This window comes from Siniperca chuatsi, linkage group LG14, assembly GCF_020085105.1.
Source record: "Siniperca chuatsi isolate FFG_IHB_CAS linkage group LG14, ASM2008510v1, whole genome shotgun sequence".
NCBI classification, from domain to species: domain Eukaryota; kingdom Metazoa; phylum Chordata; class Actinopteri; order Centrarchiformes; family Sinipercidae; genus Siniperca; species Siniperca chuatsi.
Genome location: NC_058055.1, coordinates 24,235,219 through 24,249,396, shown reverse-complemented (window position 1 = coordinate 24,249,396; position 14,178 = coordinate 24,235,219). Strand labels below are relative to the sequence as shown.

The window sequence follows — 14,178 nt, the reverse complement described above, 5'->3', positions numbered from 1 at the left end:
TTCTCACAGTTAGCCTGTCTGCCTCCAGGAGGCCTTTAGGCATCGTGGCAGTGTCTGCAGGTGGGGAAACACTGATCGGGGATCATTCCTCCTCTTAACTGAACTGTGTGGAGAGCTCATACGTCTGCAGCAGGCTACATGACACCGTGTTTCTTCTCCACAATGCAGTTTTATTTGCCATGAAACAAAAAACACAGAACACAATCCTCGCTGTAATCATAAGCATTCAAGGTTCTTTCAAATCAAGCTCACTATCAGATGCAAATTAGCTAATTTACATGAGAAAATAATCACTATGACTCTAATAACTATGTTAAGCATTCGTAAGAGCCTGCAGACAAGACTGGGGTTTGATGTGTGTGCTGGGTGTGTTTGCAAAGCCTAATCTTGTATTTCTGTCCTGCTCATTACATCACTGACTTTGGCTGTTGTTTCTCGGGTATCACACATATCAGTCTGCCTCTACCTTCATCCCTTTTCACTAAATCACTAAAAATGTAAAGCACAACTTCTTTCTTTCTGGATTCTTTCTGGCATCAATATAACTGAACATCACCAGCTTATGACTACGTTTAAACACATTTGCACCATTAAAATTGGGACGTTTTTTTCCCCCTCACACCATTTCATGGCAAAGGAGTCTGAAAAGCATCAAATCTCAGGACATCAGAACTTCAGCTTCATAGCTGGAAGAAGGTTATTCATTATTTCTGTACCCAAAAGAAGTCTCATTCAGAGGAGACTGACTGCTGCGAATCTTGTGGGAACAAAGACACAAATCATTTTCATATATTTGGGACTAAATTTCATAGCATCCTGGAAACTGTGTTTTTAACCAAAATAATTTTTTAGTTATGAGACGATGTACCTGATTAAACTGGAGGAACTTGAGTAGAGGAAGAAGGATAAATATTTGTTGCGAATATTATTGGTGGCTTGTAAGAAATCACCGACTAAGAAATGGCTGGAAAAAGAAAAACCTAGTGTTGGTGAATGGATTGGCCTGGTGGGCGACATTTACGTAATGGAGAGAATTACTTTTAGCTTGAGAACCCAGGAGAACATATTTGTTGAAAACTGAACAAAATGGATTATTTACGTCTCAACCTTCAGACCAGACTTTGTGTAAATGTGCATCTGAAACACGTTCCACTGTAATCGTTAGTCTCCCTTCGTATGTAATGTATGTATTTATTTATTTTTATCTTTCATGTTTGAAAGGTCTTTATGTTCATATGGCGTTCATTTTGTTAATGTAGTCTTGCTGTTCATTTTCTCTTTAAAAGTCAAGAAAAAGAGAATTAAAAAGAAGAAAGAACTCCAACTTCTTCCAAACTCCAAAAACTCCTCTGCACACTTTAAAGGTTGAGATATAAACATCGGACACAACGAGACCTCACATGTACACACAGGCAGAATCCCACACATACAGTTCAGAATATTAATATAACAGGATTTAGTTTAGGGTTATCAAAGTAGAAATCAGCCAGCCATTGAAACTTGCATAGGGGAAAAAATCTGTGTGCTATAAGAGTTTATTCCAAAGAAGGGGAGCTTCATGAGCAAAGTTTCTACCCCAAAAAGATTAATAATAAGTAATAAGACTGGAGACGTAGGTCCAATCCATTTAAAGTCTTGTAAATCAAAAGGAGGATTTCAACATCAGCTCTGGCTTGCATTGGTAGCCATTGCAAAGACATCAGGACAGGGTGTCATTGAGCAAACTTCAGTTTAGTTTTACTTTAGTGTGAAACAGCTGCTGCCTCGTATCACCCGTCCTGTCTAAAAGCAGGTATCTGCAGAGAAGTAGAGACTGTAATCCTTTAAGAGGATCACGTCTGAGATCCAGGGGGAAGGGATAAAGGATCCACTAACTGTCTATAGTAGCCTGCACATGGCATTTCTGTCATCTTGACATAGTGAACATGTGTCCATCGAAATGTGCTGAGCTTTGGGCACTTTGGTGGAGTCTGTATGCCTTTTATGGAACATAAACAGTGATGGAGGTCGAGGCTGCGTACGATGTATTTGAGGACAACTGAGAGGAGGAGGAGTTAAGGTAAGTCCTTTGTAATAGTGTTACATGCTCAAAGAAAGTCACTGGGTCAAAACTGACCCAATTTGGGTCAATATAGCACTAATGCAACACTGGCTTAACGTTACCCAGCACCCACGGGTAGAAAACCACTCAAGAGTGTTGTTTTTTAAAATTACTGTTGGTTTATTTTCCAAAGTTAAAATATGGTTTGGTTACAGACTCTAGCTCTTTTTAAACTACTTGTTACAGACTGGGTATCACTTTATTTTAACCTCCCTAGCATTTATAACAGTATACAAAATGTAATAATAATAAGATATAAGGACATTTTTTAGTCTTTACAGTATTTGGCAACAACTTCTCATGTGAAGATATTTTATTATAACTGTGTTTTACTATATTGTCATGAGGAGTTATTGTGGTTGACAAATACATTAATAAACTCGGCTTACAACTACATTACAGTGTGTTATAAACCATTTATTAAATGTTTATATACTGCTTATAAATACTAAATAAGTGGGTTATAATAAAGTGTATACATGTGCATCCTTTGCCGTTTTGAATGTCATATGCACGTTGTTTTATACAATACATTTGTGACAGTTTTAGGGTAAAACTTGAGCTTGTTGTGTCTCACACTGGGTCAAAAATAGCCATATTTAAGTTTGGGTAAATAACTTAGCAGTAATATAAAAAACAACACTATCTCTTGGTCAAAACAACCCATTTGTTCTGGGTAAAGTTAACTCCGTATTGCATCGGATCCATTTGGGCACAGTGATTTTCCCACAACAGTTCAAGTAATTATACATTTGGTGACAACCTGAAAATATAAACTTAGCTGCAAATTGCTTAGTTGCTTAAGGGGCCTCTTTACTTAAGTGTAATGTCATTAAAGTGATATGATATGATTTTGAAATATGTTCAAATTAAACACACATGATATTTATACGATATCAGTTCAATCGTCCCATACAGACAGCCATGCCAGTACTGGAGGTGATCTGCAGCCTGATGGGCTGGTTCTGTCTCTACTTGTTGTTCTGCTGTACCTTCGCTCAGCGGGGGCCCGAGTGGAACTGTCGGCTGGTCACTTTGTCCCACGGGGTCCTCATAGTGCTGCTGACAGCGTATGTCATTTTCATAGACGGCCCCTGGCCCCTCACACATGCAGGTCAGTGGTATAAAGTCATGAGCAATATATACAAAAACTGTTTAAATGCCACCGTAACTTGACTTGAAGTCTATAAATGCAGCTTAAAAGATATCTTACTAAATTGTTTTTTAATGCAAATCTGAAATCTGCTAGAAATGTAAAAACTACATGTAATTAGTCAGACTGTGAGATTATGTTTGTGTCTCCTTTCTTTGTAAATCATTCTGCAAATTCTCTGAAAGGGCTATAAATAAAGTTTGGTTTTTATTAGTAGTGGTCTGCTGTGCTCACTGAGGGTCAATGAAGCTCAGTAACAAAGTCCTGTTACTGTTGAATCCACATGGGAGTTCAGCGAGAGCAACATACAATTTTAAAATGTCTGTTATAGTTAAATCATAAGTGTCGAAACACTGTGGTAAGAACGCTAAATGGATTATAAGAAAGCAACATTTAACTTAGTTAATAAGTTCAAATCCATCAACGAGTCAAAGAATGAATGAAGAGGGTTTTTACACGATTTTTCTAAATTCTGAATAGTGCAAAACTGTGGGCAAATGTACAAATAAACTTAATGGCTATTGATGAAGGAGTATTGTAGGGAACCAGTGTTGGAGGAAGTATTCAGGTCCTTTCCTGGGAATAAACATATCAGACACAATTTATCGTTTATACTTCTACTCCACTACATTGAAGAGGGAATACTGGACTTTTTACTTCTCTACATTTATCTGCTGACAGCTGGAGTTACTAGTTACTTTGCAGATTCAGATTCTTAATACAAAATATAATCAACTAATAAATTATGATGTATTATTATGGATTAAACTACCCAGCAGTATAGCTGAGATCAGCGGCACCTTTACCAGCTGCAACATTAAAGTGATGAACACATTAATGCATCAATAATTATAATCTGTCAATATAATATACAGTATATTACTCTGAAATGGGCCACTCTGCATAATAAGTACCTTTGGTACTTTAAGTATATTTTGATGCTGATACTTCTGTACTTTTACTTAAGTAAGATTTTGAATGCAGGACTTTTACTTGTAACAGAGTATTTCTGCACTGTGGTATCTGTGGCTACTTTTACTCAAGTGAAAGATCTGTGTACTTGACAGAAGGACAGTTTACATATCAGAGAAGGAGACTAGTTAACAAAAATATTTGTACAGTTCTCTTTGTGGAGTTCTTAATTGACGTACTGTACACTTAAAGGAGCAATATTTTAGCAGTTTATTAGTATAATTACCATAAAACAAGACCATTACTCTTGTTTTACAGATTGTTGCACACTACATGCCACTGGGATGGATGATGAATTGCTTTATGGCACAAACAGAATTCACAGTCTTCACATTACATTTAACCCTCTTGCCTGAACCTGTCCCTATCTATTCCCCAGGTACAGAAAACACTGAGCTCCAGGCCTTCACCCTGGCCGTCTGCCTCGGCTACTTCTTCTTTGATATGTGCTGGTGTGTATGCAACCGCACTGAGGGTCCTGTCATGCTGGCGCACCATGCTGCGAGCATTGTGGGCATCCTGCTGGCTCTGGTCATGGGAGTGTCAGGCTGTGAGACCTGTGGAGTTATCTTCGGCAGCGAGATCACCAACCCCCTGCTGCAGACCCGCTGGTTCCTCCGCCAGGTGGGCCTGTACGACAGCCTGCTGGGCGACGCAGTGGACCTGCTTTTTATTTTATTGTTCGCCACCGTGCGCGTGGGAGTCGGCACAGTGATGTTTTACTGTGAGCTCACCTCTCCCAGGACCACACTGATAATGAAGCTCAGCGGCGTGGCTATGTATGGACTGGCCTGGGTGTTCATGGTGGACATAGCCAGATTTGGCTACAAAAAAAGTAGGGCTAAGTATAAAAGGTGGCTAGAGGACCACAAGCTCAAAGAAATCAACACACAAAAACTGGATGGACTTTCAGACAAGAGCGACTGAAGGAATTCAAGATAGTTAAACTCACAGTTCTTGCAGGAACAAAGGTGTCCAAAGCTTGTGTGCTGCCTCTATGCGTACATAAGCTTGCTTACATAGGATTGCTTTATGGCACAAAACAGTGCAGTGGGTGGAGACATGATGAGCTGTCTTTAAACTGAAAATCAATACAGTTACTCTGCAGGGAACATGTTTTTACAGCCAGAGGCACAATGGGGTGTTTTCAAAATCACTGGCAATAAAAAGGCTGCTTCTGGACCTCCAAAAGTCTTGATGAGTATCTCGATGAAATGGAGGTTTGGCAGAGGAAGATGAATCATTTTAAAGGAGCTTTTTAAAGTTTTAAAGTTGATGGACTGATTAATAAAAGAATGGTCAAAATGGAAGCAGCAGAGACTTTTAGCAGAGACTCACTTATCCTAGTTTGGGTCAAGCTGCAAAAACACTGGAGCCTACATTTCCCATAATGCAACTCAGTAGCTTCTTTCAATAGACTCTCCCTGCCTAGTACAAGCAAATTTATTTTAAACTCCATGTCAACACATACGCTGTGTCCTGATTGCATATTACAAACTTATTCTAAGCAGGGTTTGAGTATGTAGTGTGACAAAATAAAGTATAATCAAAGCAGATAAAATGCGTACTAAATATAGCCATATTTTGACAGAGGAAACCACCAAAAAAAGTATTAAATCTTAGATGAAACAATTTGATGTCTATTTGTGAAACTTCCAATGGCGCAGTTTGATTGACATTTGACGTGAACTGCAGCAGTGATGGTGTTTGCTACAGGTCTGATGGTGCTGCAGCACAATTTACTGTCAAAACAATCCCCCTTTTAGTTTATAGGTGTGTGTCGTCTCCTGACAGCCAGCCAATCAGAAACAAAAACATGTTATAACTAACATTACTGCCTACCAGCAGGTACCTTTTTAAAATGAACGGATGATCATTTCTGAGTTGATTGTTCCTTTAATGCTACTCGTGGACGTGTCCCAGCTACAGGTGGAGAAACCAGACAGGTTTTGAGATAAATAAGATGCCATCATCACGTAGTTTGTTTGACATTTGACGTGACAAATGTTAGTACAAAAGTATGCTAAAACAGTATACAGTGACAGTTACTGTGAAGTGTAAAATGTATAGAATTAGTATGTAGTGTGGATTTGGGACGCAGCTATGCTCTCTAACAATAGACCCTTTTCACAGAAGATATTTTGACATGTGACAGTAGGAAAAGCACAGGTGTAAATAATAAACTTAATGATGGCTGAATTCCATTTAGCTGCCTCAGTTTCAGTGTCCTGGTGTTGTGCATGTTGGCTCACTGTCCCACTGTTAAAGGGACGGTTCCCCCCCAAATCAAAAATACATAGAGAAAAGAAAATAGTTCCTACATGAAACTGCTGTCTGTGGATTATCTTGAGTAACCGGGTCATGATTTCTGGGAAGAGACATTGCTGTTGAGTCTTTCAAATGTATTTTTTTGGTGCTTTAAGCACCACAAGATGAGTGCCATATAGTACCATTACATTCAAAAAAGGCAGATATCTCTACGGCCGACATCTCCAAAACTCGGCAAAATTATACCAACTTTTCACAATAAATGGCAGTGATATACTCGTGTTCAAAATTTAGTACTATTGCATCAACGCTTGAACGCTTTTTACATTTATAAAAAAAGACTTTGTGTCAAACTGCTTTTCTCTTTTTTACTCCAGTCTACCGAGTGTACTTTGTAAACTCATCTGGTTTTCTAGAGTTCAGCTAAAGCTTATTTATTTGTCTATGTAGAAAAGTACTTGTGGCCTAAAACCACATGCAGACTTATGTAAACAGTGTCGAGGTATGAAGGATGTGTGATTGACCTTTATACAACATTCATTTAAAAGGTTATAATGCCTGTGGGACTGATGCCGCTGCCATAATGTATTTATACCAGTTCTGCTAAAGGAAGAAGAAACAGTTGTAAGTGATCTTTTCTTGTAGCTATCCGCCATATTGTTAACTTTACCTCAATCCACCAAACCTGTGTTCACTTATATTTGTGATGTGAAATGTGAATTGATGTTCTATGAAGGCAGTAAGAAAATAAAGCTTTCGTGAAAAAACGTTTTGTTTTAAAATAATAGAAGTAACCAAATGTTGCAGTTTGTTAATTAATTGGTCCTTTTTGGCTCCTAATTTAACTCACAACAAATGAGCTGTGAGCACTTCAAGGAAAAAGCGGACTTTTACCTTCTTGTGTTGTTTAAGTTCAGTTTTAGAGGCCTGAAGAGGGAAAACTCTCCAGTATTTTAAAAAAATACAGTAGCTTCCAAGATGGATGGATTAACCCATTAAAAATTATGAATTAAGTTAAATAAATTTTAGGTCTGTGCTAAAATCGACTCCCATTATGAGTCGATGAGCTTCCTAGCTACTGCAGCTGCAGTAGTGACAGTGTTTGCTGTTGGTCTGATGGTGCCGACTGAAACTCCACAAAAAAAAGATTGAACAGCCTCCTGCAGCACAATTCACTGTCGAAACAATCCCACTTTTACTTTATAAGTGTGAAAAAATCTCCAGAGAGCCTGCAATCAGGTACAAAAACAATTTTTAACTAACATCACTGCCTACAGCAGATGAGAAAAAATATTTAAGACTTTTGTCAATGAATTTTAAGACTTTTTAATACATTTTAATGCCTTTTTTGAGGCAACTGAATTCAAGACCTGCAGATACCTTACAAAGGAACTGATGTTTACTGTTAATTTCAGAGTGGATTGTTCCTTTAATGCTACTCGTGGACGTGTCCCAGCTAGAGGTGGAGCCCACAGACAGGTTAACAAGAGGCCATCAACAAACCCCACTCCCCACCCAAGACCAACTAAATTAAAAAGACACTTTTTTCAGTCTTTCCCTTAATTTTTAACAACAGATCAGCTTAAAAGCTCCTCGCTAAAAGGAGCAATTTGCGTTCTCAACAAATGTCAAGGTTAATAACAAAGTAATAAAATAGAACAATTTGAATAGAACATTTATAAAACAGATTAATGCTGCAAGTATACTTTACCCTCTTTTTAGTAGTTTGTGTTAAAACATTACATGATTGCATGGTGTAAAAAAAAAAAACACACACAAAACCTTTGATATACAGTCATAATTGTACATTATATTCCTTTACATTGAAAACCGTCCATAACAATCCTTTTTGTCTATATATTCTTTTCAGTTTTGCTTTGTTTTTTTCCATAATTTTTCATATATTTCATCCAAAAACTGAAGCCATAATGTCATCTGTGCAGTCTTGTGGCCAGTGAATATTTGGGTCTTTTCAGTCCAAAGTGCAGAGGTTTGATGAGTGAATCTTTGTAGCTTGTGCCTAAAGGGATGCATATGGCGAAGAGCTGGAGAGATGACACGTATAACAGGCTGGTGTTTCAAGCTGACGATAGCTTTTAGGAGTAGCCTGTTGCAGAAACTGAAATGATCCTGGAGAAAATCTCCTCAAAATATTTCAGGGGAATAAAGCCTGAACTAGTTTTTAGTGTATGATGAGTGAAAAACTGCACTCAGGTTAGTCAATCATCACGGAGGCCAGCGGAAGTAAGAAATCAGGTCTGGAATACAAAATGGAAAATAAATTCCACAATAAAGTTCATTTCAATAAATTCACTTGTGCACACATTCTGAAAAGCTTGTAGTGTCGATATATATGGTGTATTGTGCTCTTAGATGCATTCAGCATCGGAAAAACACCAGCAGTTACACACAACGTGAATAATTCTTTTTATAGCTGCAGGTTTTTGCCGTTCTACCTACCAGGTGGACAGAGGGCTTTATGAAAATCAGTTTGTTTTTTTAAGATTGCACAGTATTTCTATGTGCATTCATCAGTAAGCACTGGCGATAACGGATCTTGGTAAAACAAATAGGAAATAAAGACAAACCTCCGTATTTGCCAAATCGGTTTCCTTGCTGCAAGGTGCCCAACTCAATTTGAACAATGTCGATATTTAAAACGTAAACATGTCATGGAGGTTCTGTTTCTTACCTCCATCTGTCAGTTCATCCTTCTGTACTGTTTGTTAATTTGTTGGCAAAACATTATGAATTTGGCTGAAAGTTGGTGAACTGTAGACAGAGTTGATTGGATTTTGGCAGTGATCTGAATCTATGTTTGACATTTTAAAACCTGGAACTTTAAAGTCAGCTGCTAAACAACATTTAATTTTTATGCTATTTGCTCAGACATTCAAACCAAGAAGACAACCAGTTAACAAACAGTACTAGAACTGTCAAAGGATTTAGCTTTGCAATTAGGACAATTCTTCATTAGATATTTGTGGCCAGTCCCCAAATAAATCATGTTCAGCCTATCAACCCAGACAAGAAATGAGCCTCTATTTTAAAATGGTATTATTCTTTCCGAGTGAGACGAGAAGATCGATATCACTCTCATGACTGTGCGTTAAGTACAGGGCTGGATTTAGGACATGATTAGCCTAGCTTAGCACAAAGACTGGAAGTAGGTTGGAAACAGCTAGCCTGGCTCTGTTCAAAAGATCAAAAATACACCTACAAACACCTCTAAAGCTCGCTAATTAACAATGATTCGAAATGGAACTGTGACAACAAGACTCTTGAAAGCTGTACACAGTCACTGCGCCCGGGTTGCAGCAAGTAAACCCCCTAAAACCAAGCAGCAGCATCCGAGGGTGAAAAATGAAGCCAACGCGGAAGTGCCAAAAACTGCAGATCTTCGAATGGCCACTTGAGGCTGGCTCCAAGAGCGTTAATCCCCACAGAGCCCCATGTTAAAATGCCCAACTTTACAGCAGAAATAGGTTTCTCTTCACGACAACTGTACAGGGGGTAAATTTTTATATAACTCACCTGTTTAAATTATATTAAGGCTTAAAGTTATGCCTAATTAAGGACGTGGACGCTTTGAGTGACAGGTGGGTGCCCTCTTAGGTGGCTTACCGCTAGGTGGTTTCATCAACCAGGCTTCATTCGGCTCCACCTGCCCATTTTAAGATTAGCTGGAGTCGGGGACTGCCAAGATGGCGAAGGTCGGAGCCACCGGAGCCGGTCACTTCAAAACCAGCTTGACAATGGCTCTTCAGAAACCTATGGGTGGCGTCGCGGACACTATGTCCATTTTTGGATATGGTATATGGAAACAAACAAGATACAACGTGTTAACTAGTGAACTTTAGAGGTTCTGGTAGGTTTTTTTTTTTTTTGAAACCACAGGCTGGCTGTTCCTACTAAATTCCAGTTCATTGCTAAGCTAGGCTAAAGACATACAACATAAAACATGAAAATACTTTTGAAAACATTTGAGGATGGTAGGAGTGGATGTTACAGCCTCTTGTACAATTTTTTAAGGGTTGCTTTTCAGTGCTGTTACAAAATAAGAAATTCTATCTTTAAGCATGTTCAACTATGTGGCCTGCCAGTCTGAATATGCACAGTAGAGGTTATCTCTTATTTCTTATTGCAGACTTTTATATCAAGTTTACAGCAGTGAGTCCTGAACAAGACAATCTACCTTCTTGATCGTCAGGGAATCATTCTGGTCACTGTCACAGTCTTCATGTCTCTTTTCATCTCTTAATGCGTCTCTGCTGTACATCTGTGTGACTTCACAAACTTGACTTTGCCCTTTTCCACTTCATATCTCCAGTGTTCAAGATAATTTATGCAGCTGATTATTATTATTATAGCAAAAAGCGACTGAATTGTTCTCGGGTAATTCCACAGTGTCTCTCCTCAGAAGGATTTTGAGTTTATAGTAGAACATTCCTAATAATGATGATAACATCTTCCACTGATACATGCCTGAAGTGGGAGATAAGACATTACGCTTCCATTATTGGGCAACATCAGTGTTAAATGGTCGAGGATTCATCCAGAAGAAAGTAATCATGGAGTAACATGAAACTTGGGAGAATGTGAAACTGTGAAAACTGCCGAGAGAGCAGGAAGTCTTTCATCACTGAATCCCATCTGAAAAATATAAGACAGTGTTTTACATTCCCTGTAAATGTACAAAAGATTGATGTGGATGGAAATAAGTTGATTGTCGATTGATACACACCATTGTTGTCATCTGAGTCAGTAGCCGGGTCACTGTGTGTTTGTCGCAGCTCGTTGTACTTCATCTCCACCTCCTGGAAGCAGATCATCACAACAAAACTCACTGAAGGACTCAATAGAAGAACGAGGCAAAATGTAACCAGAATTACCGTCCCGCAGTATGAAGTGTATTTTTTGGCTAAATGGAAGTTATCACTATATTGATGATACATATGAATGATTCCAGTGAATATACATTTTTGAAATGATTAATGAAGGATTATCTTAGATGTATTGTCTAAACAGGTGCACATGTACTTGATTACTATGTAAAGATGGATTCTTACAGAGTATAGCTACACAAAATGTGGTGCTTTTGTTTTCTCCTGGCATTTTTAGATGAGAAGCCTCTCTATGAGCTGTAGGTGAAACTCACTCACTCACTCACTGGATCACGATTGGCTAGGCGCGCTCCAATACGTTGTTTATAGTCATGTGATTCCAATGATGCTCGAAATTCAGAATGAGGCAGGAAGTGAAAGGCAGAATGGACGAGATGGAGGAGAGCCTGTACTGTGCTAGTTATTGTTCACACATTGTGTCGTCCCAGTCAACGTGTGTGTGAAATCTGGAATCGCCTAATTCATTCTTAATTTTGAGGTCACAATGACCTTTGAGTCAAAAGTGTCACCGATTCAGTGTCACAAACTCCCCTTCTGTTACTGAGTTATGGTGTTGAATAATGGCCAAAATCATCACTTCATTATTGTATCCCATCTGTGTGAAATGTTGTCAAAATTACAGCATCAATTCTTGAGTTATGGCCAAAAACGTGTTTTGTGAGGTCACAGTGACCTTTGACTTTTGACCACCAAATTCTAATCAGTTCATCCTTGTGTCCAAGCTGACATTTGTACCAAATTTGAAGAAATTACCTCAAGGTGTTCCTGAGATATCGCATTCATGACAACAGGACGGACGGACAACCCAAAAACATTATGCCTCGCAAAAAATGATGTATAGTGGGAAATTGTAACTAATCCAAAACAGAGAAGCAGCTGGTTTTTAGTAACAAGCTAATTACACTTAATACCAATAGTGGACTTTTGTGGGAGCTATATTGATATTTGTTTGCTTGTTAACACAAGGTTTTCAATATTTAGTTGAAAGTAATAGTGTTAAATCGGGTTGTTGGCTACAACTTTAATAGTAAACTAAGTTTAATAAAATAAGATTAATTAATAAGATGAATAAAGTTTGATTTTAAAAACAAAATTGCAGATAATTAATCATATTTACTCTTATTTTCTGATGTTGTTCTTTTAATTTCATTAGATTACGTGTGTTTTTAAAAGTACACATCTTTAAAGGTGGAAAAAAACACAACCATACAGAATCATTTGATCCTTTTTTCCAGCATATCCTCACCAGTTTTAAATCTGAGTGGTTATATGGGCATCTTAATCTAAAAATTATTTTGCCACCCAGCAATGCAATGCTTCTGTGCCTCTTTCCTGACGGCAGCAGGGTGAACAGGCTGTGGATGGGTGGATACTCCATCCATCCATCCATCCATCTTCTTCCGCTTATCCGGGGCCGGGTCGCGGGGGCAGCAGTCTAAGCAGGGACTCCCAGACTTCCTTCGCCCCAGACACTTCCTCCAGCTCCTCCGGGGATCCGAGGCGTTCCCAGGCCAGCCGAGAGACATAGTCCCTCCAGCGTGTCCTGGGTCTTCCCCGGGGCCGCCTCCCGGTGGGACATGCCCAGAACACCTCCCGAGGGAGGCGTCCAGGAGGCATCCGGATCAGATGCCCTAGCCACCTCAGCTGGCTCCTCTCGACGTGGAGGAGCAGCGGCTCTACTCGAGCTCCCCGTGTGACTGAGCTCCTCACCCTATCTCTAAGGGGCGCCCAGCCACTCGGCGGAGGAAGCCCATTTCGGCCGCTTGTATCCGCGATCTTGTCCTTTCGGTCACTACCCAAAGCTCATGACCATAGGTGAGGGCAGGAGCGTAGATTGACGGTAAATCGAGCTTTGTCTTTCGACTCAGCTCCTTCTTTACCACAACGGTCCGATACAGCGCCCGCATCACTGCAGGCGCTGCACCGATCCGCCTGTCAATCTCACGCTCCATCCGTCCCCTCACTCGTGAACAAGACCCCGAGATACTTAAACTCCTCCACTTGGGGCAAGGACTCCCCACCCACGCGAAGAGAGCAAACCACCTTTTTCCGGTCAAGAACCATGGCCTCAGATTTGGAAGAGCTGATTCTCATCCCAGCTGCTTCACACTCGGCTGCAAACCGTCCCAGTGCATGCTGCAGGTCCTGGTTTGAAGAAGCCATCAGAACGACATCATCTGCAAACAGCAGAGATGAGATCCTGTGGTTCCCAAACCGGACACCCTCCGGCCCCTGACTGCGCCTAGAAATTCTGTCCATATAAATTATGAACAGAACCGGTGACAAAGGGCAGCCCTGGCGGAGTCCAACATGCACCGGGAACAGGTCTGACTTACTGCCGGCAATGCGAACACAGCTCCTGCTCCGTTATACAGGGACCGGACAGCCCTTAGCAAAGGGCCCCGGACCCCATACTCCCAGAGCACTCCCCACAAAGCGCCCGGGGCACACGGTCGAATGCCTTCTCCAGATCCACAAAGCACATGTGGACTGGTTGGGCAAACTCCCATGAACCCTCGAGCACCCGATGGAGAGTATAGAGCTGGTCCAGTGTTCCACGACCGGGACGAAAACCACTCTGCTCCTCCTGAATCCGAGGTTCGACTATCGGACGAATTCTCCTCTCCAGTACCCTGGAATAGACCTTACCGGGGAGGCTGAGAAGTGTGATCCCTCTGTGATTGGAACACACCCTCCGGTCCCCTTCTTATACAGAGGACCACCACCCCGGTCTGCCAGTCCAGAGGCACTGTCCCAGACCGCCACGCGATGTTGCAGAG

General features: G+C 40.3%; 2 protein-coding genes across 7 annotated transcripts in view; one reads left to right on the top strand and one right to left on the bottom strand.

The window, feature by feature from the left end:
- Positions 1-1,828: 1,828 nt before the first annotated feature.
- On the top strand, positions 1,829-8,278 carry LOC122887840 (TLC domain-containing protein 5-like). 2 transcript variants are annotated; one of them, XM_044221438.1, is made up of 3 exons: positions 1,829-2,059; positions 3,020-3,215; positions 4,606-8,278. In XM_044221438.1, the coding sequence occupies exons 2-3, from the start codon at positions 3,026-3,028 to the stop codon at positions 5,151-5,153; spliced, it is 738 nt and encodes a 245-aa protein (XP_044077373.1). In that variant the 5' UTR covers positions 1,829-2,059; positions 3,020-3,025; the 3' UTR covers positions 5,154-8,278. The 2 variants fall into 2 exon arrangements, with proteins under 2 accessions (XP_044077373.1, XP_044077372.1); XM_044221437.1 differs by having other exon boundaries at positions 3,002-3,215.
- LOC122887838 (rho guanine nucleotide exchange factor 12-like) overlaps positions 7,805-14,178 on the bottom strand; it is a 48,700-nt gene continuing 42,326 nt past the window's right edge. For all 5 annotated transcript variants that reach the window (XM_044221424.1, XM_044221427.1, XM_044221426.1 and 2 more), the window contains 2 exons: positions 11,239-11,311; positions 7,805-11,147 (listed from right to left, as the gene is read on the bottom strand). In XM_044221424.1, the coding sequence (XP_044077359.1) occupies positions 11,134-11,147; positions 11,239-11,311 (87 nt within the window). In that variant the 3' untranslated portion in view covers positions 7,805-11,133. The remainder of the gene's footprint in view (positions 11,148-11,238; positions 11,312-14,178) is intronic.